Here is a 24,177-nt window from a genome sequence, read left to right as displayed (position 1 = left end):
GTGGAGCTCTGTGGAGCAATGTGTTTATCGGGCCCTGTAATGGCTTCTAATGCAGCTGTTTGCCTCGTGCAGAGAGCCACACGTGTAAATGGAAGTGTGTACGTGTGTGTGTGTGTGTGTGTGTGTGTGTGTGTGTCTGTGTGTGTGCATCCCTGGATACATACAATGCATGTGCTTGTGTGAGTGAGAGCCTGTGAGGTGTGTGTGTGTGTGTGTGTGTGTGTGTGTGTGTGTGTGTGTGTGTGTGTGTGTGTGTGTGTGTGTGTGTGTGTGTGTGTGTGTGTGTGTGTGTGTGTGTGTGTGTGTGTGTGTGTGTGTGTGTGTGCGTGCGTGCGTGGGGGGTATTGTGTTACCCTCCTGGCAGAGATGAGCTCCATCTGCTCATTAGCTTCAAATCAAGGCCAAACGAAGGCACGAAGATTGACTCCTCTACACTGCTGAGCCAACTACCCACTATCTCCTCGCTTCCTTCCATCCTTTTCCCCCTGCGTTCCCTCAACTTCCTTCAACTTCCTTCCTTTCTCCCTTCCTTTAGTCCTCCCTTCTTTACCTCTGTCCTTCCTTACTTCCTCCCCACCTGCGTTCCCTCGACTTCCCTCCCTCCTCCCGTCCTTAGCCGATGAAACGGCAGTAGTGTAATGTCGTTTCAAACAAAGACGTCAAACTCGCTGCTGACATGGAACACATGGTTAACACCAGGCCTTTCACACACTATCTTGCCCGTCAGAGGAGTTTGGGTGTGCGTGAGTGTGTGTGTGTGTTCATGTGCATGTGTGTGTGTGGGTGCATGTGTATGTTTGTGTGAGTGTGTGTTGGGGGGGGTGTGCGCGTGCGTGTGTGTGTGCGTGTGTGTGTGTTGGGGTGTGCACGTGGACATGGTTTCGGGGGGGCACTAATGCACTCTGTCTTATTAGCTCCCGGGGTACATCAAAAGGTCTGGATAAAATGCGCAGCATGGTTTCGCTTTCTTCCTGGTCCCTCTTTTGATGTCCACATGAGTCTCGGAGAAACTCCATCTGCTGTCAGTTTGAGTACAGAGGGTTTTGTTTGTGGTGGTGGTGGTGGACGGGGAGGTGGTGGAGGAGGGGGGCGGGGCCTGGCTCAACTCCCCCCCCGTGATGTCAAGTTGTAGCCTTAAAAGGGAACATGTCCAATGAGGAGCAGCAGGAGGAGGAGGAGGAGGAGGAGGAGGAGGGCCTGTCTGCCTGGGCAGCGGCAGGGCTGCTGCGTACCCCTCAGGAAGATTTGAGGGGGAAACAGGATTACGCCGGCTGGCGTTCGAAACCATTGGTCAGATCGTGTCAGCTGACTGCTACGTGCTGGCAGATGTCCTAAAGTGAAGCTTGACCCTGTTGTTTTTATTCAGTTCGGTTTATTCAGCTGTATTTCAGACCCTACTGCTGGGTGTTTTATTGAGTCGTTCAGTCGACGCTGGGATCGAAAGCTTTTGGCAGTGAATTCAGAGGCGGGTCAATCATTTTAGCGGGCGCTTATTTATTCCCGGAGTCTCACTGAGGTCAGGCATCTCTTTCACAGGTGATGCCTGATGCATCTGCCTGATGATGAGCAGGTTAAGAACGCAAAGATGCCGATGGGTAGACTGTGGACATTGGGGATCGAAACCAGAACCTTTAGACTCTGAGTGAACCTCATCCTAATCCTAGTCCCCGCCCATTACGCTCGCTCGCTCACTCACTCACTCACTCACTCACTCACTCACTCACTCACTCACTCACTCACTCACTCTGCCTCTCTCTCTCTCTCTCTCTCTCTCTCTCTCTCTCTCTCTCTCTCCCTGTAGTATGGAGGGCTCGGTGGCGCGGCTCCCAGAGATCGTGGCCCTGAAGAAGAAGTACAAGGCGTACCTGTACCTGGACGAGGCCCACAGCATCGGGGCGGTGGGGCCCACGGGGCGCGGCGTGACGGAGCTGTTCCGGCTCAACCCCGCCGACGTGGACGTCATGATGGGCACCTTCACCAAGAGCTTCGGGGCGGCCGGGGGCTACATCGCCGGGAACAAGGTATCCGATGACGCGTCGATACCGCTCTCCTCTCTTTGTCTTCTTCACCTTTTAAATCTGATGGTCAATGGATTCGTTCGACGCCGGGACTTAGGCGGCCTCCCTTGCGTGAGAAGGGTGTCTGGGGATGACAGCCGGGATAAAAAAAAAAAGGCCACAGTTTGCATCTTCGCCCGCCTTCTTTTCGGGCCATCAGGGTCGGCTTTGCTCAGGCGGTAGAGCGGGAAGGTTGCTAGTTCGATCCCCGGCTCCTCCTAGCTCAGTGGCGAGGTGTCCCTGAGCAAGAGACCTAACCCCGACTTCTACCGACGAGTCGGCTGTCCCCTTGCACGGTTGACAACGCCGTCGGTGTGTGAATGTGTGTGTAAACCGTTGTAAGTCGCTTTGGATAAAAGCATCTGGAGAAGGCCCTAAATGTAAATCTTTTCATGAGAGACAGATTTCCTGTGAGCTTATATAAAATGCTGTTTCTAAATCCTTGACCCCCGGCAAATTCGATCTAAGGACAACACAGGTGGAACAGCTGTTCACTGCGTCAAAACACATGTTTTCACAATCACGGGGGAAACATTGAATATTGAGTCAGAGCTAATTTTACCTACCCTCCTCCTCTGCCTTGGTACCTCAGGTGAACCGACCAGGACGTTATTCCGCAGTGTCGTAGATCCGGGGCGAAAACACACTTCCCCAGTCAGTCTCGATTAACGTCTGATGGGATTTTGATAACAATTACCACGGTGTCGAGTCACAGGCACTTTTTCGCCCAAATCCTCCATTAAGTGGATTCAGGTTGACTCCTGAATCCTGAACGCGCGCTGGCGTTCAGCCCCCTCTTTGCAACGTCTGCCCCACCGGGGGAAATGTCACGTCTGGCTGTGTATGTGTGAACGGAGTTCTACCAGGACCCGACCCGTAAACGATCGCGCACGGCCACCACAGACCGAGCGCTCACATGTCCAGCAAATGTCCTCAGATCTGCGTCCCTCCCCCTTCCCCCCGTGCCCCCCCAATCTCCGTATCCGTAAAGCCTTTTGTGATTCTATTCCGACGCGGTTAAAGTATAAAACCCCCAAAAAAACAAGCGTGCACTCAAACCACATCAGGGATTGCGGCCGTTGATTAGAAAGCAACAGAGGAAGTGGCCCCCGTGCACTGTTTGAATTTAAGTTCCACAGCGGGTCGCTCTGTTCTTCCTGCTTCCTCCCTCCTCCTCCCCCTCCCTCCTCCTCCCCCTCCCTCCTCCTCCCCCCCCCGCCCGCCCCCCGCTGTAATAAGAAGGTGACTCTGGCCGAGGTCCAGCCCCTTCTTGTGGCCCGCCGTCGGAACCGTGCGGCGAAGAACGGCGTTCTCTTAACGGCCTCGCCTTTAACGAGCGTGACGATGTTTGAAGTAGGAACGAGCGCGCCGCTGCCTCCGTTGACAGCTGTCGGCTGTAAACAAGCGCTTTTGCTCGGAGGAGGTTGAAGGGGAAGGGAAGGGAGAAGCGAACGCCTTTTAGTTTTCCGACTTATTTGTTGTTGTGGTGAGGGTGAAGTCCCCCCCCACCCCCCCCCCACCCCCTCCCCCCTTCCCACCATCATCCTCCCTAATCCTCCATTAAGTGGATTCAGGTTGACCGAGAGAAAGAGTGCGCGCAGATGGGTGTGCTGGAAAACAGTCATATTATGGATCTTTTATGAGCGGGCTCTAAGAATAAGTTGGCTAATGAATAGACTCCGAAGCCTCTTAGAATTCACCTCAACTTCACATGGAGCCCTGGGTCGTTAACTCTGCCCGTATATCGAGGTGGCCCTGACATCTTGACTGTGTGTGTGTGTGTGTGTGTGTGTGTGTGTGTGTGTGTGTGTGTGTGTGTGTCCGTACGTGTGCGCCTGTGACGTGCGGCGTGCAGCGTGCCTCCTTGACGGACGTGCTCCTGCCGCGCTGCGGCGTTGCGGCCGTGTTCAGTGCCCCAGCGTCATCGGAGCGTTTAGAGTAAGACTCACAGGGCGCTGTCGCTCCCATCGCCCCCCGCCCCCCAGATGTGGGGAGGCTTTCGGACGTGTTCCCTTAACGGCCTTCTCCTGGTCGCACAAACGGCCCCACGGGGCCCCTGAGCGGAACCAGATGTCCTGGTTCAGGGCTCCTCCCACACACACGCACACGCACACGCACACGCACACGCACGCGCGCGCACACGCATGCATGTGTATGTATATGCACGCACGCACACACACACGTAAATACACACACAAGCACACAAATTAAAACATACTCGCACATAGACACACACGCAGATACATGCACTCAGTAACACAAATATACATATGAATACACACACATACAAACACACATACACACACAAATATACACATGACTACACACACACAACTATACACATAAACACACACACACACACACACACAGCCGTTTGTGAGAGACGACCTCAGTCTCCCAATAGAGACAGATGATGGTGGAAATGTCCAGACAGCATCTCTGACTACAACTCATCACCCACCATACACCACCACCCCACACTAACACACACACGCATACTTACACACACTTGCAGCTCCAAGCCTGCACCAACCTCCTCATTACCATTCAGACAAAAACACACACACACACACACACACACACACACACACACACACACACACACACACACACACACACACACACACACACACACACACACACACACGCGAGACAGACTCCCTCAATCACATTCACACACTCAATCTCTCACACACACACACACAGACACCTTCAATCACACACAGCCTCAATCACACTCACACACATGCACACACATAGGTACCCTCAATCACGCACATCCACACTCAATGTGTGAATGCACACACGTTCACACAGAAATGTACACACCAGCCGCTGGGCCAATGAGAAAATCAGTCCAATTCCCTTGCATCTCCTCCACGAGAATTAATCTGGTGCTGACATTTAGGGATAATGAGCGTTCCGGACTCGGAACACAGTGTAGCTCTCTCTCCCTCTCTCTCCCTCTCTCGTCCCTTTCTCTCTCCCTCTCTCTGTCCCTTTCTCTTTCCTTCTCTCTGTCCCTCTCTCAGTCCCTCTCTCTCTGTCCCTTTCTCCGCCTCTCTCTCTGTCCCTCTCTCTGTCCCTCTCTCTCTGTCCCTCCGCCTCCCTCTCTGTCCCTTTCTCTCTGTCCTCCCTCTCTGTCCCTTTCTCTCTGTCCCTCTCTCTCTGTCCCTCTCTCTCAGTCCCTCTCTCTGTCCCTCTCTGTCCCTCTCTCTCTGTCCCTCCACCTCTCTCTCTCTGTCCCTCTCTCAGTCCCTCTCTCTCTGTCTCTCTGTCTATCTCTCTGTCTCTCCGTCTCTGTCTCTGTCCCTCTCTCAGTCCCTCTCTCAGTCCCTCTCTCTGTCCCTCTCAGTCTCTCTCTCTCTCTGTCCCTCCACCTCCCTCTCAGTCCCTCTCTCTCTGCCCCTCTCTCTCTCTCTCTCTCTCTCTCTCTCTCTCTCTGTCCCTCTCTCTCTCTGTCCCTCTCTCTCTCTGTCCCTCTCTCTCTGTCCCTCTCTCTGTCCCTCTCTCTGTCCCTCTCTCTCTGTCCCTCTCTCTGTCCCTCTCTCTCTCTCTCTCTCTCTCTGCCCCTCTCTCTCTGTCCCTCTCTCTCTCTGTCCCTCTCTCTCTGTCCCTCTCTCTCTCAGTCCCTCTCTCTCCGTCTCTCCGTACCTCTCTCTCTCACCGTATTACGCGGCCAAACAGCCTGAGGCGGCAGACGGGAGGGTTGTGACGGAGACGGGGCCGCTGGGACGCTAATTGATTCGCACACAGGTGCGGGCTGTACGTGAGCTCTCTCTAGTGGTTTGAGAGGACAGGTGCATGGCCACCCCTTCCCTCACCTGTGACTGTCGCAGTCAAACTGGGGCGGTGCCAAGTGTCACCCGCATTGATGGAACACAGCGAGGATGTGAAACGGACTGCACGCAGAGAACGGGTTTATTTGCGTTTACGCTGTCACACTCGACTTCTGCTTATGACGGATGACTTGTAAACAAGGAAGTCGTCTGTGTGTTTTAGCAACTTGACGAGTGCAGAATGTTTTTGCTTTCATCCTGTTTTTTGCTGATCCAATATTGACTGATTGCTCTGCTGGTTACCTCCAGCCTTACCTCTCTATTGCTTTGTTGAAAGAAGTGTCTGTGTAATAACTCACCGGTGTGGCTTCGACACTTCGAACGCCGCTCAAAAACGTTCACGCTATCTCTCAAAATGAAAACATCCGTCCAGCGTTTGGCCGTATGACCATGGCGTCCGTGTTATCCTGACCTCTCGGTCCTTCTTCCCCCCCCCCCCCCCCCACCCCACAGGAGCTGGTGAACTACCTTCGGAGCCACTCCCACAGCGCTGTCTACGCCACGGCCATGTGCCCCCCCGTGGTGGAGCAGATCGTCCGGGCCATGAAGTGCATCATGGGAGTAGACGGGAACACAGTGGGTGAGCAGCCAGTGGTTTTCCCGTCTCCTTAAACGTCCGTATCTCGGTCATCGATCTCCACCTCCTCGCTCGCCTCCTTCCATGAAACTCTGTTTATTGACCCCCCCCCTGCATACATACACATATATATACACACACGCACACACATAAATATACACCCCGCACGCACACATGCGCACACACACGCCTTAACACGCATACACGCACACGTATATGCACATATGCATGCATACTGTACATACATACAAACACTTGCATGCACACACACACACACACATACATACAAACACTTGCATGCACACACACACACACACACACACACACACACACACACACACACACACACACACACACACACACACACACACACACACACACACACACACACACCAAATCCCATAGAAAAGAAAATATACACCTGAACAAATAAATGATCTCAAATTTTCTGAAACATTTCCCCGTGACCGGACTAGCTTGGCGCTATTGTCTTTGTTTGTGTTAGTATTAGGCTCTGAGCTGAGAGCGATGGACAAGGGAAATGTGCTAGCTATTACCGGGAGAGGGGTGTCTGCGGCCCGGGAGGAAGGGAGGGAAGAGCGTCCAGGCCCGGGCTCACACATGACCTCTCTGCGGGGGAAATCAGTTTCACATGGGGGGCCGTGCGATCGTTGAGGAGCCTCTCGTCGAAGACGCTCAGACACCCCTGCAGCCAGGTGGTCGTTAGCGGGCTGACGTTGCAACGCTGTGGTAGAGGTTCCCCTTTTAAATTGTAATCTTTCTTTTATTTAAAAAAAGGCTTGTGTTATGCTCCTTGGTAATATATATGGGCTGTTGTGTTATAAGGATCCTTCGTGTTATAAGGCTTGTGTTATAATTCATTATATAAGGCTCCTTCGTTTTTTAAGGCTCTTTCTTGTTAAAAGGCTTGTGTTATGTAAGGCCCCTTCATTATATAAGGCTCTGTTGTATTATAAGGCTCCTTAGTGTTATAAGGATCCTTTTTGTTTTAAGTCCAAAGCGAGGCGTCTCTTTTAGCTTCCCTGCTGGTTTGGACAAAGCCTCGGATTTCAGACCATGGGAACGGTTTGGCATCGCGCAAACATACACATGCTTGGGATGGCTTACGTAAGCTGGGTGGAAGCCCTCAGAAGAGTATCGATTGAGGCGGCGCAAGAGGATAGGGTATGGACGTCTGCACCGACAGCTGGGGTCACCTGGTCAGAGATAGATTACTGTCCTGGGAGTCAGGAGGAGAGAGATATGCCCTGAACTTTGAGACAGAGCTGAGGAAAAGCAGGGGGGCCTTTTTGCTGGAATGTGGAAATGGGACCGACCGAGAGCCGTTTCATGTGGTTTAACATCTAACGGAGGACTTTAGCGTGAGGTTTCTTACCAGCGGAGCTTGATTTGTTGTTTGTCCTTGTCGGACTTTGTCACCCTTTCTTTTTCGCCCTCATTTTTTTGAGGCATCCCGTTTACATGCAAACGTTGTTCTGAATCACGCTCAGCGACCACAGCGAGGTCACACTCTGAGCGGGAGTTTATGAACTCTGCCGTCTTCTGAAACATGACCGACTCATTTCGGTCCCGTCGCTCTGTTTGTGTACGTTTCAGCTGTCACATGTTTACGTGACGGCTGAAACTTTGTGTTAATTGTGCGTCTACACTTCACTTCACTACACTGATTGTTCAAACTTTGGACCCACCTGCATGGCTCCCCCATCTGGCTCTGTTCTCTCGCTCTCCCCCTCTCTCACCCCTGCTCTCTCCCCCACTCTCTCTCCCCCACTCTTTTGCCCGCTCTCTCTCTCTCTCTCTCCCCCTCTCTCTCCCCTGCTCTCTCTCCCCCTCTTTCTCTCCCCCCCCCTCTCTCTCCCCTGCTGCGGATGAAGGAACCACATGTTGGTGTTAAACAAAACCAAAATATTCTCGCATATTTTTATTTTGTCCACGGGCATATAAGAGACACATAAACAATAGATAATATAATATAATAGACACAGGGATGTAATAGGCCCACTCGTACCCATTCCCATGTAATGCCCAAAGGGTAATAACAATAAAACCACATTAACTGAGCTGTGGTCCGTGGTGAATTCCACCGCAGTCCTCCTGTGGTCCGGCCTCCCACCATCATTAGAGATCCCCGGGGATTAACATCTTATCCCCCCTCTCACCGCGCACACACACACACACACACACACACACACACACACACACACACACACACACACACACACACACACACACACACACACACACACACACACACACACACACACATACTCTCTGTTCATCCCCTCACCTGTTTCCGGGTCTCAATGCGTATGTTTATGGCGAGCCAACACGGTACTTAAATGTTATTTACATTCGGTTACCGACCACCACTGCAGTCGGGGGGGGGGGGGCTTTGCGCAAAATGTGGCCTATCCTATTTAGGACCCCTCCTTCCTTCTTCCCTCCTTCCTCACTCCCTCTCTCCCTCTATCCCCCCCCCCTCCCCGCTTACTCTTGTGTGTGTGTGTGTGTGTGTGTGTGTGTGTGTGTGTGTGTGTGTGTGTGTGTGTGTGTGTGTGTGTGTGTGTGTGTGTGTGTGTGTGTGTGTGTGTACGCACTTGTGACTGACTGTTTGTGTGTGTGGCTCAATGTCTCACCAGTGCGTATGTCTGTGTGTTTGTGTGCATGCGCAATCGTGCTTGTGACTGTACATGTGGCTTCATGTCTCACCAGTGTGTGTGTGTCCGTTTACGCGTGTGTGTGTGTGTGTGTGTGTGTGTGTGTGTGTGTGTGTGTGCACGCGTGCATGTGCTCACGCACGGGCCTGGCTGTCGGGCACTCGAAAAACTGAACCATCTGCTGCTGCGGCGGCTGCAGCCGAGTTGTAATCAAGAGCGAGGCCAGCGTGGCGCGGTCGGCCCCGTCCAGATGGAGATTCAGGGGATAAGGATGAGTTGGTTCCTCATGGGGGGGGGGGGGGGGGGGGCTACCACCACCACCACCAGACTGTCTGCCAGGGACGCAGCCAGGGCAGGGGGGAGAGAGAGAGAGTGGCGAGATGAGCAGCTGGCATCCTCCACCACCCACCCTCCCCCCCCTTCTCCCCCTCTCCCTCTTTCCTCTCCAATAGTGGGGAGATCCCTCCCCCCCCCCCCCCACCCCCCCACCCCACCAAAAGGTGCGGATTTTTGCAAGACGCGTGTTGAAATGTGGTGTCATGTATTTTTTCTTTCCGCCACAGGCATACAGCGGATCCGGCAGCTGGCGGAGAACACGCGCTACTTCAGGTCTCGGCTGAAGGAGATGGGCTTCATCATCTACGGGAACGACAGCTCGCCCGTGGTCCCCATCCTGCTCTACATGCCCGGCAAAGTAGTGTGAGTGTCGGCGCTGGTCTTCTGCACGGCCGTGGCTTTCCACGAACGACGATGATGAACTCGGTCATCATTTCGTCTGTAAAATGTCATTCTTTATAGAAAATGTCGTCACGCGTGACCAGAGTCCAAAGGAATGTCTTAAATGGGACAAGCAGCCAAGAAAAACAAACCTATTTTATTATTTTATAAATCATTTTTATAATGATCCATGAACTAATTATTTTAATTGAACTTCAACTCTGATCATAAGCATTTAAAACCGGCAAATGCTTGTTAAAAGCGCTTGATCTATTTACAATTACTTTAACAAATTACTTTTTCTGCGCTCAATTAATCGACTTATAATTGAAGCCCTACTATCTGCCGACCAATTACTTTTAAATGCAACTCCGATTTTATCTTTGTACCTGGAAAATGGTGAATCTACCTGCTGGTCTATCTGTTGGTTGGTACCAGAGTGGCACCTTGAACAATGTTCATCGTATCAAGTCTCTACCGCTGTCTATAGACAGTTCTTCCATGCCCCATAGACTTCATACATAGAGCAGCGTTCAAGATGGCCCTGTAACAATGTACCGGTAAATGCCGCACTCCACCTAGGTGACTTTCACTGGTCTCATCCAGGCAGGTAATGGTAAACAGTAAACAGGGTGGTGGTGTTGTTTGAAAGCCGGTTTATTGTAATAATTTCTAAATAATGATACATTGGCGTTGGTGCTCCATGTTGCGATGCAGGAGAACTCCCTGAGGGTGTGTGGGGATTACTGGTCTAACCCATGCACACAAATTGTTCAATGCGCAACAAGGGTGCAGCTTGGTCTGACTCGGACCAGGTGAGGCTGCTTAAACCAGCCATCATCCACACGCACTTATAAACTGGACTCTAAAACAGGGTCACCATACCCAACAAAAACAAGCAGACTATCTCCAGGGTTGCCATACCTAAAATAAACCCAACCCATAGTCGTCGTCCCCCCCCCCCCCCCCGGGGTGACCCGCCAGCCCACCCTCCCCCTCCATCCTGGGGACCCTAGCTCTTGGCTGGCGCATGACTCACCGGACTTGGCCGTGGCGGGGCTGTCTGGACGGGCAGCGTGGTGGGAGGCGTGACAGCCGGGCTGCGGTGCCGGCTTGATGCCGCTGGGCTCCCCGGTGCTGCTAGGGACGGGGCCGGAGCTTGGTGGTGGCTGTCTGTTACCCTCTGCCGGGGGGGCCCGGTGCGTCCTGGTACCAATCACAACGGAGTTGGGTTGGCAGGAGGGGGGCGGAGAAGGACGAAACAGAGCGTTGACAGAGAAGGCTGAAAGCGCCCGGATGAGAGGAATAGTTTCCCGAAAATCTACATCGTTTTTTGTGTATGGTTAAACATGACTATCAATCATTATTACAACGTTTATAGGTCATAATAGTCGAAAAGCATAATAGGTCCCCTTTAAACCAGCCATCGCCCACACACACACACACTCCCACACACCCCCTGCCAGTCTGTCTATTGGCTGGGGGGCCGGGAGGCGTCTTGAACGCCGCTCAACGCCAAGTCTCTGGCGCACGCCACGGTTCCTCCCCCCGCTGACGGTGGCGTGTTGGCGTGCCCTCTCTCCGCAGGGCGTTCTCCAGGGCCATGTTGGCGAGGAAGATCGGCGTGGTGGTGGTGGGCTTCCCGGCCACGCCGATCACCGAGGCCCGGGCGCGCTTCTGTTTGTCCGCGGCACACACAAAGGCCATGCTGGATGAGGTAGGCCGAGCGCCGGGTGCACACGCACGTACACGCGCTGAATACATGAGCACACGCGCCGAGTGCATGAACACACATGCTACATACATAAGCACACACGCTTCACTCACACACACTAAATACATAGACGCTAAATACATAGTCACACACACCACATGCATAAACAAACGCATACAATGCATAGATAAACACACTTAATTCACACACACACTACACGCTAAATACATCAACCCACACACTGCATACATAAACACACACACTTAATTCACACGCTAAATACACACACTCACACACACAAACCACACTGAATACATACATACACGCACACACCAACCACACTCAATACATGCATGCACACACAAACGCAAAAAATACGTTAACATACACATTTAATAGATAAACACACACAGTACAGTATAGCAGCATACATCCAGAGGTTTGATAGTCAAGTAGTGGTGGGGGTTGATTGTTCCCTCACACCAAGGCCTTGTGCTCCAGGTCCTGCACCACCTGAACGAGGTCGGCGATGACCTGTGTTTGAAGTTCTCCCGGCGGAAGATCTCCCCGCGGCCCGTGCTCTTCAACGAGACAGACTTTGAGCTGGACAGTTGATGTCGGTGGCAGGGCCGGACACGCGGCTCCTCCTTCACACACACACACACACACGGTCGGGGCCTCTGAGGGCCCCCGACGCAGACAGGGGGGGCCCCACAATCTGGCAATACAGTGTATTACTTCTGTACGCCATGCCACGATAGAGGCGTAATATACGGCAGCTGCTTTATATGCCTCTTGAGATGTATATGTATATATTTTTGTTCACCCCAAAAAAATTGTCTTTAAAAGATATTTTTTGACATCAGACAAAATGAAAATATTTTTGCATTTGTCTTTGAATAGAAGGTGAGAATGTTGCGAGGCAGAGGAAAAATCTCTTGGGGTGGGTTGTGTCCGTTGGACAAATTCATCTCGATTTAAATATGTACCTTTCTAATATGTGTCATGGGTTGGAGTCTGTAAACTTTTAATTTTTTATTTTTGTAAAGCGACGATGATTACAAGAGAAGGTTCACGTTTGTAGCATACACCAATGTTTGAAACATCTCGGCAAACAACGCAATAAATGAACCATTGTATACTATACCGTTTGATTTTTCATCGTGAAAGATGTGTATATATGAACATTTTGTGTTGGATATCCCCAGTCTCAACTGTGCAGTGCTGGAGACCTGAATGATGCTTGTTTAACGGGGTGATATTATGCTACCAGGGACTGTGACTGTGATTAGCCATCACCAGCCTTTGAAAATCTGCCTTTTCCTCGTTTTAGTGACTTCACAAGTGGGAGTGTCCCCCTAGTGGCGTAATATCACCCCTTTAACTCAAAGCCATGATGATGACTGTTGCTGAATCCAATCCATCATTTTAGCCCAAGGATAGACCCTTTTTTTTAACACAGGTGGCACACTAGTTATAGTTCTGCTGCCTTCATGTATCAGGGCACATGGTCCATGTGCGATATCTTCACTAGTTTCCGTCTACTGGGTAGTGCCTTGGTACATAGTAAGAAGGAAGACATAATTAGTGTTATGAGGGACACCTGTGTTTATATGATGCCTCTGTGGAACCGGTCTAGTGTTGGACTGAAGTTATCGCTGCTAGGCCATGCCATTAGCATCAGCTGTATCATCCGTCTAAAATATTGCCTCCGCTCATGTTTTAGCAAAGACAATCATTAATCACAAATGCAATCACTTCCTTGACATGCTGTAAAAAAAATCAACTGTGCTAAAAATGAAACTGTCTTGGCTTGTTTTTGTGACCAAACTGATAATGATTTTGCCTGCTCCAAAAACTTAATTATCGGCGTTTTGGTGCTATTCCCAGTCTCACCTGCAAAATGTGTCTGGATGGAAGCATTCTGGGACTATGAGTCACCTGAGCCAACATACCTAACCTAGCAATTAGCGCTGAACTTTAAATTATATTGGCATGGGGTGTTGGTGTGATGGGCTCCGTGGAGAAACGAATGGTGGATGATGAATGGGTTTGTCCCGGTGTCAGAACGGGTCTAGTCGGCACTCGTTCGGCTCCATGGGGAGGCGGCTGTGTTTGTGTATTCAGAGTGAGGAGGAGGACACACTAACAACATGGAGATGGGTAGGGAATAGCAACATATCAGGGCATAGTAAAAATCTATCACGTTCAATTCGTTTTTATTTGGTTGCCTTATTGGGATGGACCGAATCCATTTTCAATGGAGTCTATTAAAATTGATAGACACGCGATATGCAGCTCATCTCCTGATCAATGGGCCGTTTCTGTGTGAGCAAGGGAGAGTGCTGGCATCAGAGTAAGTGAATGGATAACAGGCTTTATGCGTTTTATTGTCCATCAAACTAAATAGACTGCATTATATGACAATGAATATAAAACAAAATACACTAAAACTCCACTTGTTGTGATGTGAATAACGTTTTCCAGAGTGGACAGCAGAATATCCGCTCCATGGGTATCATTTGAACTATGCTGATTTGCAAGAAGCTGGTATTGTTTAAGGAGCCCGTTCCTCAGTGTTTGATGGGACGACGGTTTCTGAAGAAGAATGCAAAACAAATGTATGATTTACATTTCAATGAGCCTACGCTCTTTAGGGCCTGGAGTACAATCTTTTTGAAGAAAGGATCACGTTTAAAAGCGTCTATATTCACCCCCTATTGTTATAACCAATTAAGATTAGAAAACACAATTAATCGATAATCCTTATCATATGCTATCAGGAAAATACAATATATACAAACATGCGTGTGAGGAACTTCAAAAGCGACCTCATTGACGCATAATGTGTTTGTGTGCGAGCGGCCCTTTGAAGTTTACAATGACCCGCTTCCGCCCCGTTTGTCCCGCTGCGCCCGGCGGTCGGAGGGTGTTCGGGGAGGCATGATGACCAAACCCCCGGTAAGGCTCACACATACCGTGCTTTGGTCTGGGGCGAATGGTGGTCGTGAGTAAAAGGGACCCATCATGGTCGACCCAAGAGGTTATAGATTATAAAATATAATACACCAACAACACAACGGGCTCCTCCTGTAGAGGGCCTCAATGCGCACCCGCTTTGCGCGTTGTCTTATTTTTTGTTGTGCTTCAGTTTCCTTCTGCGTTAAGATGGGCAGACCAGAAGGCCTGCATGCAACACTGTGAACCTAAGCACCACTTTATTCACCCTCACATGTGCTTTTGATCTCATTGGGTGACGAAAATGAATTCAGGGTCAACCACACACAAGTCACCCGAGCCTTGGGGAATGGGCATCTCCGGTGTGTCCGGTGGGTTTCAGGGGCCCGAAGGGGTTAAATAGGGGGAGGGCGTCTTGACAGCAGAGCAACAGAGGGGCGTATAAAAGTGAGTCTAAAGAGCGCACAACAGGAACAGCGTGTGTGCCCTCCTCACAGAACCTGGTTTAATGTGCTGTGATTACGTTCCCCCCGGCAGCACTCCTCTAAAACCCAGGCTGACCTCGCTGGATACTGACACTATTTCTTGTTTGCAGCAAAATGGATCAGCACTGCTGCCTCTGAAGGGATAGAGCGAGGGCTGCTACAAGTTGGGACTCATATTGTGTTGCTGCGTAATTGTTTTCGCAAGGTATCCCAACTTTGGTCCTTTTTTTACGTTTCGCGATGTACACTTCACATCATGTGGATTAGAAAAGAAACATGTGTAACGGGAAGGTGCACCATGGAAACGAGGAATAATCACTTATGAAGCCAAGAATGTGAAGGGGACGCTACGGGACAACTGGGAATCTAAATCTCTGGACTGAGACCAGAGCGGTGATTACGCAGTGCGCTTCGACCGTCCCGCTGCAGCCACACCGCCTCGACCCTGGACCTGGGTGATCGCTGGCGCACTCCACTTGTTGATTACTTCAACCAACACACAAACAAACTTTATTTGAAAAAAAAAAAATAATAACATCCGACCAGACAACTTCAAATGATCTACGAGTATCAGAAATAGCTTGAGGCTCGACAAGTTACAATATCTCTTTGAATCAAGTTAAACCAGCATTGTAACCAGCTGGATCCCAAGTACATGAGAGTGCGTTCTGAATACTAGGTTACTTCCCTCTCCTTTTCTTCGTCTTTGTAATTGTGATTCCCGAAGTGGCTCCTAAGTGGTGTTGCGGCTCCTGTTCCCCGGCGGATCCGGAGATCGGGGTCTCTGCGTCTGGAAGCGACGCTGGAGCTCTGGCTGTCACACCGCAGAGCAGTCCGAAGAGCGCCCGCGTTAAGAGGATGGTTCGGCTGGCGGCGGAACTCCTGCTGCTCCTGGGACTACTCCTCCTTACCTTGCACATAACGGTGTCACGGAGCAGCCCTCTGCCGCAGGCGAATGCAACGCTGAGGCTGGACCAGGGCGCTTTGCTGACAGAGGTGAGTGCGAGGAGCGGGGAGGATAGGGAACAATCTCATCTAACCTTCTTACTTTTTCAACTTAGATTGCTTAACAGTGCTCCTTGCGGTTCCAGGAGATAAACTTCAAAAGGAGAGGTGAAATACACCGTGGGTCTGGTGATCTGAAGGGAGATAATGGAAGGGGGGGCTAGATGGTCACAGATGGGTTTGATGAAAGTGCCAATCTATGCCTCTGGCCCCGCAGGTAACTTAAAGCCCCCGTGGCCTGGGGGTGCCTCTGAGTCTATGGGGGTTGTTGACATACAAGGATGTGGTCTAAAGTGCCTCCTGGGAACGGTAGTGGGACACAAGAGGGAATGGAAGGGGAGGCCGGGTCAGAGAGGGTCCCCCCCCCCCCATGCCTAAGCCCAGCCCTGAGATACCATTGTTTAGGGTTAAACATTAGCCAGGGGCTCTTCTCTGTCATCAGAGACTCATCACCGTCATTCTAGGGGTTTCCTGACAAGGCAGCAAAGAGGGCCAGAGCTTTACTCCCCCCCCCCCTCGATCTACTCAAGTTAGGGCCTCCATGGGTTCAGCATCTCCTGATTCCCTCTGTCCAGCTCCTCACTTCTTTAGATATCTCTCATGTTCTCACTGTTCCCCTCCATATCCTCAGGCTGTTCTCAGACTGCTCTCCGCATCCTTACTGTTCTCTGTATTCTCAGACTGTTTACAATATAATCAGACTATCCTGAACTACTTTATCGCAGAGTACAGTGATTCTGTAAAGAAGCAAACATTTGGAGTAAAATGCTGTTGGTGCTTTTTCATGCCAATGTAAGAATACAGCATTTTTTTAAATCCTGGTCTAAGTAACACAACTTAACGTTTTGGCATGTTCCTTGTAAAAGCCCCCACAACAGTATTTCCATGCAGCATTTCCCACGTGGTTGTGTGTATGGTATATGACACCATCTCATCGTCTCTCACCCTCTCAGACCGACGGAATAGATAATTGAACCGACCTTTACTAAAGATCTGAGAAACGACCCACCAACTCCAGTGGGGCCCCCAAACACTCAACCCAAAGGTTATGATGGGCCCCTAGACCCACTGGCTGCGTTCAGACAGTGTTAAGCACCCCAAAGGCTGCTTTTTGACGTATTTTAGTGCTGCTACCGGACTAGTGGGGCTGCTTCACTGCCCCTCTCTGTAGCACGACGTCAAGGAGATACATGTATGTCCGCCGGGAGGATTCGGATGGTCTCCCTCACGTTTGCCTTACCAGAACGAAGGGATTGGTGAGGAAAGGGATTTTCACACCACAAACGAGGACAGGCCAATGTGGTACCTCTGTTCTGCACGTTTTCATCACCGTCGATCATCTTATTGTGTGCGAGACGGCAGGCCTGTGTTACATTGAATTGCATGGTCGGCTGGGGGGGGGGGGGGGGAATATTCAAGGAATTTCTAAGATATTTGTCACACAGCCAAAACGTTTTCTCCAAACGGCAGGTCGAGGAGACAGGAGAGGGAGAGGGGAGGGGAGACGATTCTTTGGAGAGCCCGCCGTTGAAGTTAAATAAGCACATATGGCCTGTTTCAAACACCGAGATCTTGGCCCAGGATTCGAATCTCTCCCTGTTTAGAAGTAGAAGGAGCATATCCCCACAACACACCGCCCTAACCCCGAGACCGTCCCTGATTGGTTACCTGCAGATGAATGGGGTTTTCAGAGCAGGCCCTGCCGTAACGCCCCACTGGTTTTCCTCGTCCTGGGGATGATGTCATCATCTGCCGGTTCGGCGCGGTCTCGGCCGGGCGGTCCCATTGCAGCCCCCCCCCCGAGGTGTCATGTTTTAGACGCCATTGAGCGAAACACAAATAACAGGATCCGGCTGCATGCACCTGTAGCTGGAGGAAGTAAAACTCCCGGTCGGAGACACAATGGCAGCGTGGCCGGTATTATTGGCGAGACAAAAAGCCGGTTTCACTTTACAGTTTATGGCCATTAAAGTTCCTGTGATTTAACGGCGGGGGCGAACACTGACTGTCAGCTATTTCAAAAGCCATCCGTCCTTTTTTTTTTTGTCAAAGAAACAAAACTGTGGTCCTTGTGAATCCCGCCTTAAATACATCATTTAAACATCCTTCTAAACTAACGGCTAGCCTTATGGCCGCATGTGAACAGAGTCCAACACAGAGGGGCCATAAAGTCGACCCCGAGACGCACAACCTAGTCACCCAGCGTGTGACAGGGTGAGGACAGTTTGTCTCCTCCACCTCAGGGCGGTGTTGAAAGGCGAGTGGCACAATGTGCACTGCCTTCATTTCCTGCCCGACTCCCATGGGGCAGAAGCCCCCCTGAGTGTCTCCCGATTGAAAATGGAGTCATGCTCTTTTAAGCAGCGCTCACACACAAGTGAAACAGGGGCGGGGGGGGGGGGGGGGGGGGGGAGGAGATGCTGTGTTGTGTGAGTGCGTGCATGTGCCCCTGTGCACACACACAGGGTTCATTCATGGCTCCTTCCAGCATGTGTGCACTGCAGACACCCTGGGAGGCCCGGGATGAACCGAGGTCACTTGTGATCTGCAATTAAAGCGCGTCCTGGCTTCTCCCTGCAGGAGAAGTCCTGATCTGAGGAGAACGCGAGCCCTGAAAGAGCCTGTCATTTAGACGGGATATCGCGGAGGTTACACATTACAATTAGTGTGTTGCTTTTCGGATGAATCATTCAGCTACGTAGAGTCGCAGAGTTTGGTCTCCTAGACTAGAGAATGTGACTGACTTTGTTTTTAGTTGTGTTACTTAAAGGGACAACCTTATCTTGTGGACTGTTGCTTTGTTGTCTTTTTCACGATAGTCTGATTTAGTGTTGTATTATTGGGTAGATGCACAGTAAATACACGATCGCAAACAGGAGTTAAGGGTTTTGATTGTACATAGTATGTAATAAAGGTCAGGAAACTGTGAAAAAGTAAAACATGAAACCCATGATTTATTGTGATAAGATTAGATTAGATAACACTTTATCAACGATGTATACCAGAGCAAAAGCGATAACCAGTGAAACGTCTGTTTCCATCCAGACCTGAGCCGGTCTGCTGTCTGCTTTAGATATTCATACAGTCTGATTTGTGGGAATCGTTAATCTCCATGTCCACTGCCTCCTCTTTGCTCTACTCAGACCCAAGCCTGTCTGTGCAGAGCTTGCATGGATTTGCTTCTTGTCTGCTTTGGTTTGTGTTACCCGGCAATGCACTGGCATCCCTACAGGCTGTCCATACTTGTCTTCTGTGTAGCAGCGATGGGGCTTTGGATCCCATCCATGTAGGGTGTTTCTGCTGGGGAGGCGCTGGAGGAGTGTAGACGCCGTCCTCAGCCAAGGCGAACATAAGCGTTGTGCGCCCCTGGACCGGCAGTGTTAGTGGAATTAGATATTCTGGTGGCACAGACAAGCAGACTTGTTTCTGGTTCCAACAAGTCCCACTGTACGATGCCCCGGCACAGAAATGGACTCTGACAGTCAGAAATTCCTCTAAGTGAATGGTCAATTTGGGATTTTACAATAAACCAGAGCAAAAAAAAAAAGCATTTCAAATGTGAAACATGTATATTACTATATATTTGGATCCCATCCATGGGATCTATCTTCTTCCATATACTTTGTAAGAATATTAGTAGTGAATAGCATTAAAAGTAAGAATTTTTGGAATGTATAAAATGGCCATTATTATGAGAGTGACTCCTGACCTTTCGCTGAGAAGATATATCAGCGGAAGTAAAAGTGTCTCCAGCAGTAATTGTGATGAAAGTATTCCTGCAATGTTCTGATAATTATTGGAGAACCGCTGCGCAAACCAAGTGTTGAAATGACCTTCGCCTTCCCAGCACGTTGACCATGTTTAATGCATTGGTCTCGGTCAGTCAGGAAATGGTGCTTGCGGTCACGATGATAGGATGGAATCTACATTTCCCAAAAATCATAATCCTCCCTTGCGTTTGGATTTTTACGACTCTGCATATCAGCTTTACTGCCTCCTAAAGCTTTACCGATTTCTCTCGTGGTCATTCAAAAACGGCCCTATTATGCTTATAGTGTGATTACCGCGCAGCGATAATTCGGCGAAAACGTGATGTTGGAACGCAATTAGTATTTCAACTCTGCATTTTCAACCGGCCGCCGGTGCACTAAGCCTACGCGGCGGGATGGTCTCCTCTGGCTCTCAGCCCCCGCTGCATCCAGACTGCTCCTACATTCATAACCCTCCACACGGGGCCCTGACGCTCATTTAAACGGCTCGTACTGTCCCAAGGTGCGCCTTGGCCGGGCACAAACAGCTCCGCTGGGGGGGCTTTTGTGCCGGACCACAATGCGGCCGTGCTGACACTTTGTCTGCAACAGGCGACCGCGTCCTCGCTGGCCACAAAAACACAGGGGAAGACGAAAGGAGAGAGAGAGAAAATAAAATAAAGAGCGAGATTGATGGCTACCTTTGATCTTATTTTCTGCCACTCCGGAATGGATGATTGCCGGCTACTTATTGCTGTCTGTCCAACGCAGGAGTAATTGGCCCTTGTGTGCTGCACACGTGACAGCAGACATATGCCGTCGTCGACTGGATGGATTTACAACCTGTCAGGCAACAGTTTTTTTGGTTCAACCCAGAAGGCAGAACCAATTATTTTGCAATGTTTGCTTAGGTTTCTGTATATAGCCCCGGCACCAGACATAAAGGAAGCTCAGTCCCCTGTTTTCCCAGACCGAAGCAAACACATGCTATATGCGTCTTGCGCGTAATGCCATGGTGAAGGGGAGAAGCGTCTTCTGACAGTTTGAAATGATAAACACGCAAACATCAATTTATCCTCGATGTAGACTATGCTTTCGGTAGCTGGTTTAAAGCCTTTGTGAATAGAATACTTAGAAAGGTTGCCGTCATTTCCAGATTGTCCTGATTGAACTGAGACAACATGACATTATTAACAATATCAACATCAAGTACAAAATCTTTCGGAGCTGAGCGTCTTTTCTTCTTTTCGACAGTATAAAGGAACCAGAACTCCAGTCTTTGTGGTAAAGATAAAAGGCAATACCCCCGAGAGAGTACCAATATCTGCTGAGATACTGCGCTTTATTCATATAACTATTCATAAAAAAACCTGAAAACTGTAAATTGAAAAAAAAAAAAAAAAAGTGAATCTATATCTCAAATCGAACAAACCCCTCACCTTTCAATACCTCCGTCCCTACAGAACAACATCAATGCAAAGAGCGTCTCCACCTCCGCCCACCTGGCCCCTGAGAACCGGAGGCCCGGCACGGAGCACCGCTCCGCCCGCCGGCCCTCCACCCTCCCCTGGACCCGGGGGTCCGGGGGCGGCCTGCAGCACGACGGCCCCGGGGCCTTCCTCCTGGACCTGCACAACTTCCCCGACCTCTCCAAGGCCGACATCAACGGACAGAACCCCAACATACAGGTACGTGCTGCTGGCCCCCTGCGCCTCAGAGCCTCCGCTGGTGCTACCGTTGATGGGAAACTGAGTGTGTGTGTGTGTGTGTGTGTGTGTGTGTGTGTGTGTGTGTGTGTGTGTGTGTGTGTGTGTGTGTGTGTGTGTGTGTGTGTGTGTGTGTGTGTGTGTGTGTGTGTGTGTGTGTGTGTGTGTGTGTGTGTGTGTGTGTGTGTGTGTGTGTGTCTGTGCATTGTGTTTGTGTCTGTGCGTGTGTGTGTGTATGTATGTGTGTGTGTGTGTGTGTGTGTGTGTGTGTGTGTGTGTGTGTGTGTGTGTGTGTGTGTGTGTGTGTGTGTGTGTGTGTGTGTGTGTCTTAGCGCGTCTACATGCTAATGCGTTCATGTCTAATGTGCAGCACCTGCATGAGTGCTCCTCAGTCTCTTCCCCTGGTCGGGGAGACTTGGCTACTCAAGCACACCGGACAGGAAGAGCAAACAGGAAGGGGGACAGGACAGCCTGGTGCACATCACTACCCCCTGTTCATCCCCTCGCACCCGAGCTCCCCTCTTTTCTCCTCTCAAGCACTCTCCCTCTAATTGTCTCTCTCTCTATCCCTGTTGTCTCTCCCCCCTCGCATACTCTCTCTGTCCCTCGCTCTCTCTCTGTCCCTCATTCTGTCTCTCTCTCCCTCTCTCTCTTCCCCTCTCATTATCTATCTCTCCCCCTCTCATTCTCCCTCTCTCTCTCTCTCTCTCTCTCTCTCTCTCTCTCTCTCTCTGTCTGTCTGTGTGTCTCTCTCTCTCTCTCTCTCTCTCTCTCTCTCTCTCTCTCTCTCTCTCTCTCTCTCTCTCTCTCTCTCTCTCTCTCTCTCTCTCTCTCTCTCTCTCTCTCTCCTTCTCCCCCCTTGTCTCCCCGTCTCTCTCGCCCCGCACACCCGCTGGCTGGGAGGGAAGCTTAAGACAGACAGGTCTCAGGTCAGATCTCCGTCCCATCATTATGACAGCTGAAAGGCGGGCCGGCCCCTGGCCTGTGACGCCTCGCTCTCCACCGGCCCCTGGCTCTGTCCACCGGCCCCTGGCTCTGTCCACCGGCCCCTGGCTCTGTCCACCGGCCCCTGGCTCTGTCCACCGGCCCCTGGCTCTGTCCACCGGCCCCTGGCTCTCCACCGCGACCCCGCGGCGGCTTATGTTAATGTGCGGCGCTGGCGGCGGGCCCTCTCGCCCCGTAAGTCCCTGGGTGTGCAGATGGCGGGGACCTGAAGCGCTGCCATGTTTAAATCATTCCGCTGTCTAATCCAGCCGGGGGGAGAGCGGAGGGGAGGTCCCTCCCGTCCCTGAGAGCATCCCTCCACTAAACCCCAGCCACGAACAAAGTGTATTAACATCTCAAGATGTGGGAAAAGTGAGCCCGGCGAGCAAGAGAGAAAGGGAGAGAGAGAGAGAGAGAGGGTGAGGGTGTGGGAGAAGGGTTGAGGGTGGGTGGGTGGATTGGTGGATGGGGTGGAAGGGTGGCTTGGGGGGGGCGGGGGGCCTTTGATCCTCGGATTCATCTGGCTTTCATGGTCTGGAGCAGCCCTTTGAACTCTGTGTTTAGGTGGAGAGAGGTGGGGAGGACGGGCGGGGGGGGGGGGGGGGGGGGGGGCTGGGCACACCCCATGCAGCCACCCCCGCTCATCTGCAAGGCACATGTGTTAGGCTGTGGGGGGGGCGGGGGGGGGGGGATCTGGAGAGTGAGATCAGAAGCGTTGTCACCCTAAAACAAGCAGATTGGCTGTTGCTGCTCTGTCGGCAAAGAGACGGTTCGTTTGAGACCCTTTCACCCTGTATGGATGGACACGGGTACGCTTTTTCACTCTGGTCACCAATTCCTTGTCCTTTAGTCCATAGTGAGTGGATTTGGAGCCGGCACCATCACTGAAACAATGTAGACTTTAACTGATAATTCGGTTGGTTTTGATGGTCCATCGAATGCAATATAAAAGGTTTCCATTCAAGACAGCTAATCTGTATATCTGTAGAGCATACGTTTCTTTTTAATGATAGGGTCTATGTGCAGTATGCTATGTAAGTGTGGTCTCCTTTTTAAGCAAAAGCAATTTCTTTTGCATCAAAACTACATTGTTAGCATAGTCTGGACTCGATAAATGACGTGAGTTTTGCTATCAGCGCCTTGATACTCATCGTTGACAACAGATTGAGACTCTGTCGCTGTCATTGGTCGATCTCAGTTCCCCTAATGGACCGCTGGCTGTGTCTCCTCCGTTGCCAGGTGACCATCGAGGTGGTGGACGGCCTGGAGAGCCAGGAGCCCGAGAAAGGCCTCCGCAAGGAGAGCAAGCCCGGCTGGCCCTCCCCCAACTGGAGGAACTGGTGGCCCCACACCTCCTCCTCCTCCTCCACCTCCCCGGAGGAGACCCCGCGCGGAGGAGGAGGAGGAGGAGGAGGAGGAGGAGGAGGAGGAGCAGAGGAGCAGGACCCGGGCTTCGGGGCCAACGCAGAGGACAGTAACTTCCTCCGTCCGCTGGGAGACTGGGACAGGAGAGCCGGCACCGGAGGAGGAGGAGGAGGGGGTGGAGGAGGAGGAGGGGGTGGAGGAGGAGGAGGAGGAGGAGGAGGAGGAGGAGGAGGAGGAGGAGGAGGAGGAGGAGGAGGAAGAGGAGGAGGTGGCAAGGCTCAGGCCGAATATGGTGAGCACGGGAAAAAGCTGTCTTTTTGTGTCTGTATATGTTTGTGCACAT

The 24,177-nt window shown here is 51.2% G+C and overlaps 2 protein-coding genes across 3 annotated transcripts in view; both read left to right on the top strand.

Annotated features, from left to right (window-relative positions):
- Nucleotides 1-24,177, top strand: part of sptlc3 (serine palmitoyltransferase, long chain base subunit 3) — a 290,563-nt gene that overhangs the window by 14,526 nt on the left and 251,860 nt on the right. The window contains exons 8-12 of one of the 2 annotated variants that reach the window (XM_060073352.1): nucleotides 1,802-2,021; nucleotides 6,350-6,476; nucleotides 9,715-9,850; nucleotides 11,456-11,585; nucleotides 12,084-12,726. In XM_060073352.1, coding sequence (XP_059929335.1) covers nucleotides 1,802-2,021; nucleotides 6,350-6,476; nucleotides 9,715-9,850; nucleotides 11,456-11,585; nucleotides 12,084-12,197 — 727 coding nt within the window. In that variant the 3' untranslated portion in view covers nucleotides 12,198-12,726. Of the gene's footprint in view, nucleotides 1-1,801; nucleotides 2,022-6,349; nucleotides 6,477-9,714; nucleotides 9,867-11,455; nucleotides 11,586-12,083; nucleotides 12,727-24,177 lie in introns of those variants that run through there. The other variant, XM_060073353.1, reaches the window with a different exon arrangement.
- Nucleotides 14,988-24,177, top strand: part of ism1 (isthmin 1) — a 9,644-nt gene continuing 454 nt past the window's right edge. Inside the window, exons 1-3 of the mRNA XM_060073825.1 lie at nucleotides 14,988-16,021; nucleotides 21,243-21,467; nucleotides 23,709-23,859. Of these exons, the coding sequence (XP_059929808.1) occupies nucleotides 15,884-16,021; nucleotides 21,243-21,467; nucleotides 23,709-23,859 (514 nt within the window). The 5' untranslated portion in view covers nucleotides 14,988-15,883. The remainder of the gene's footprint in view (nucleotides 16,022-21,242; nucleotides 21,468-23,708; nucleotides 23,860-24,177) is intronic.

Source organism: Gadus macrocephalus, chromosome 15, assembly GCF_031168955.1.
Source record: "Gadus macrocephalus chromosome 15, ASM3116895v1".
Classification (NCBI taxonomy): domain Eukaryota; kingdom Metazoa; phylum Chordata; class Actinopteri; order Gadiformes; family Gadidae; genus Gadus; species Gadus macrocephalus.
Note: the sequence above shows the minus strand (reverse complement) of the source record. Positions and strands in the feature narration are given on the sequence as shown.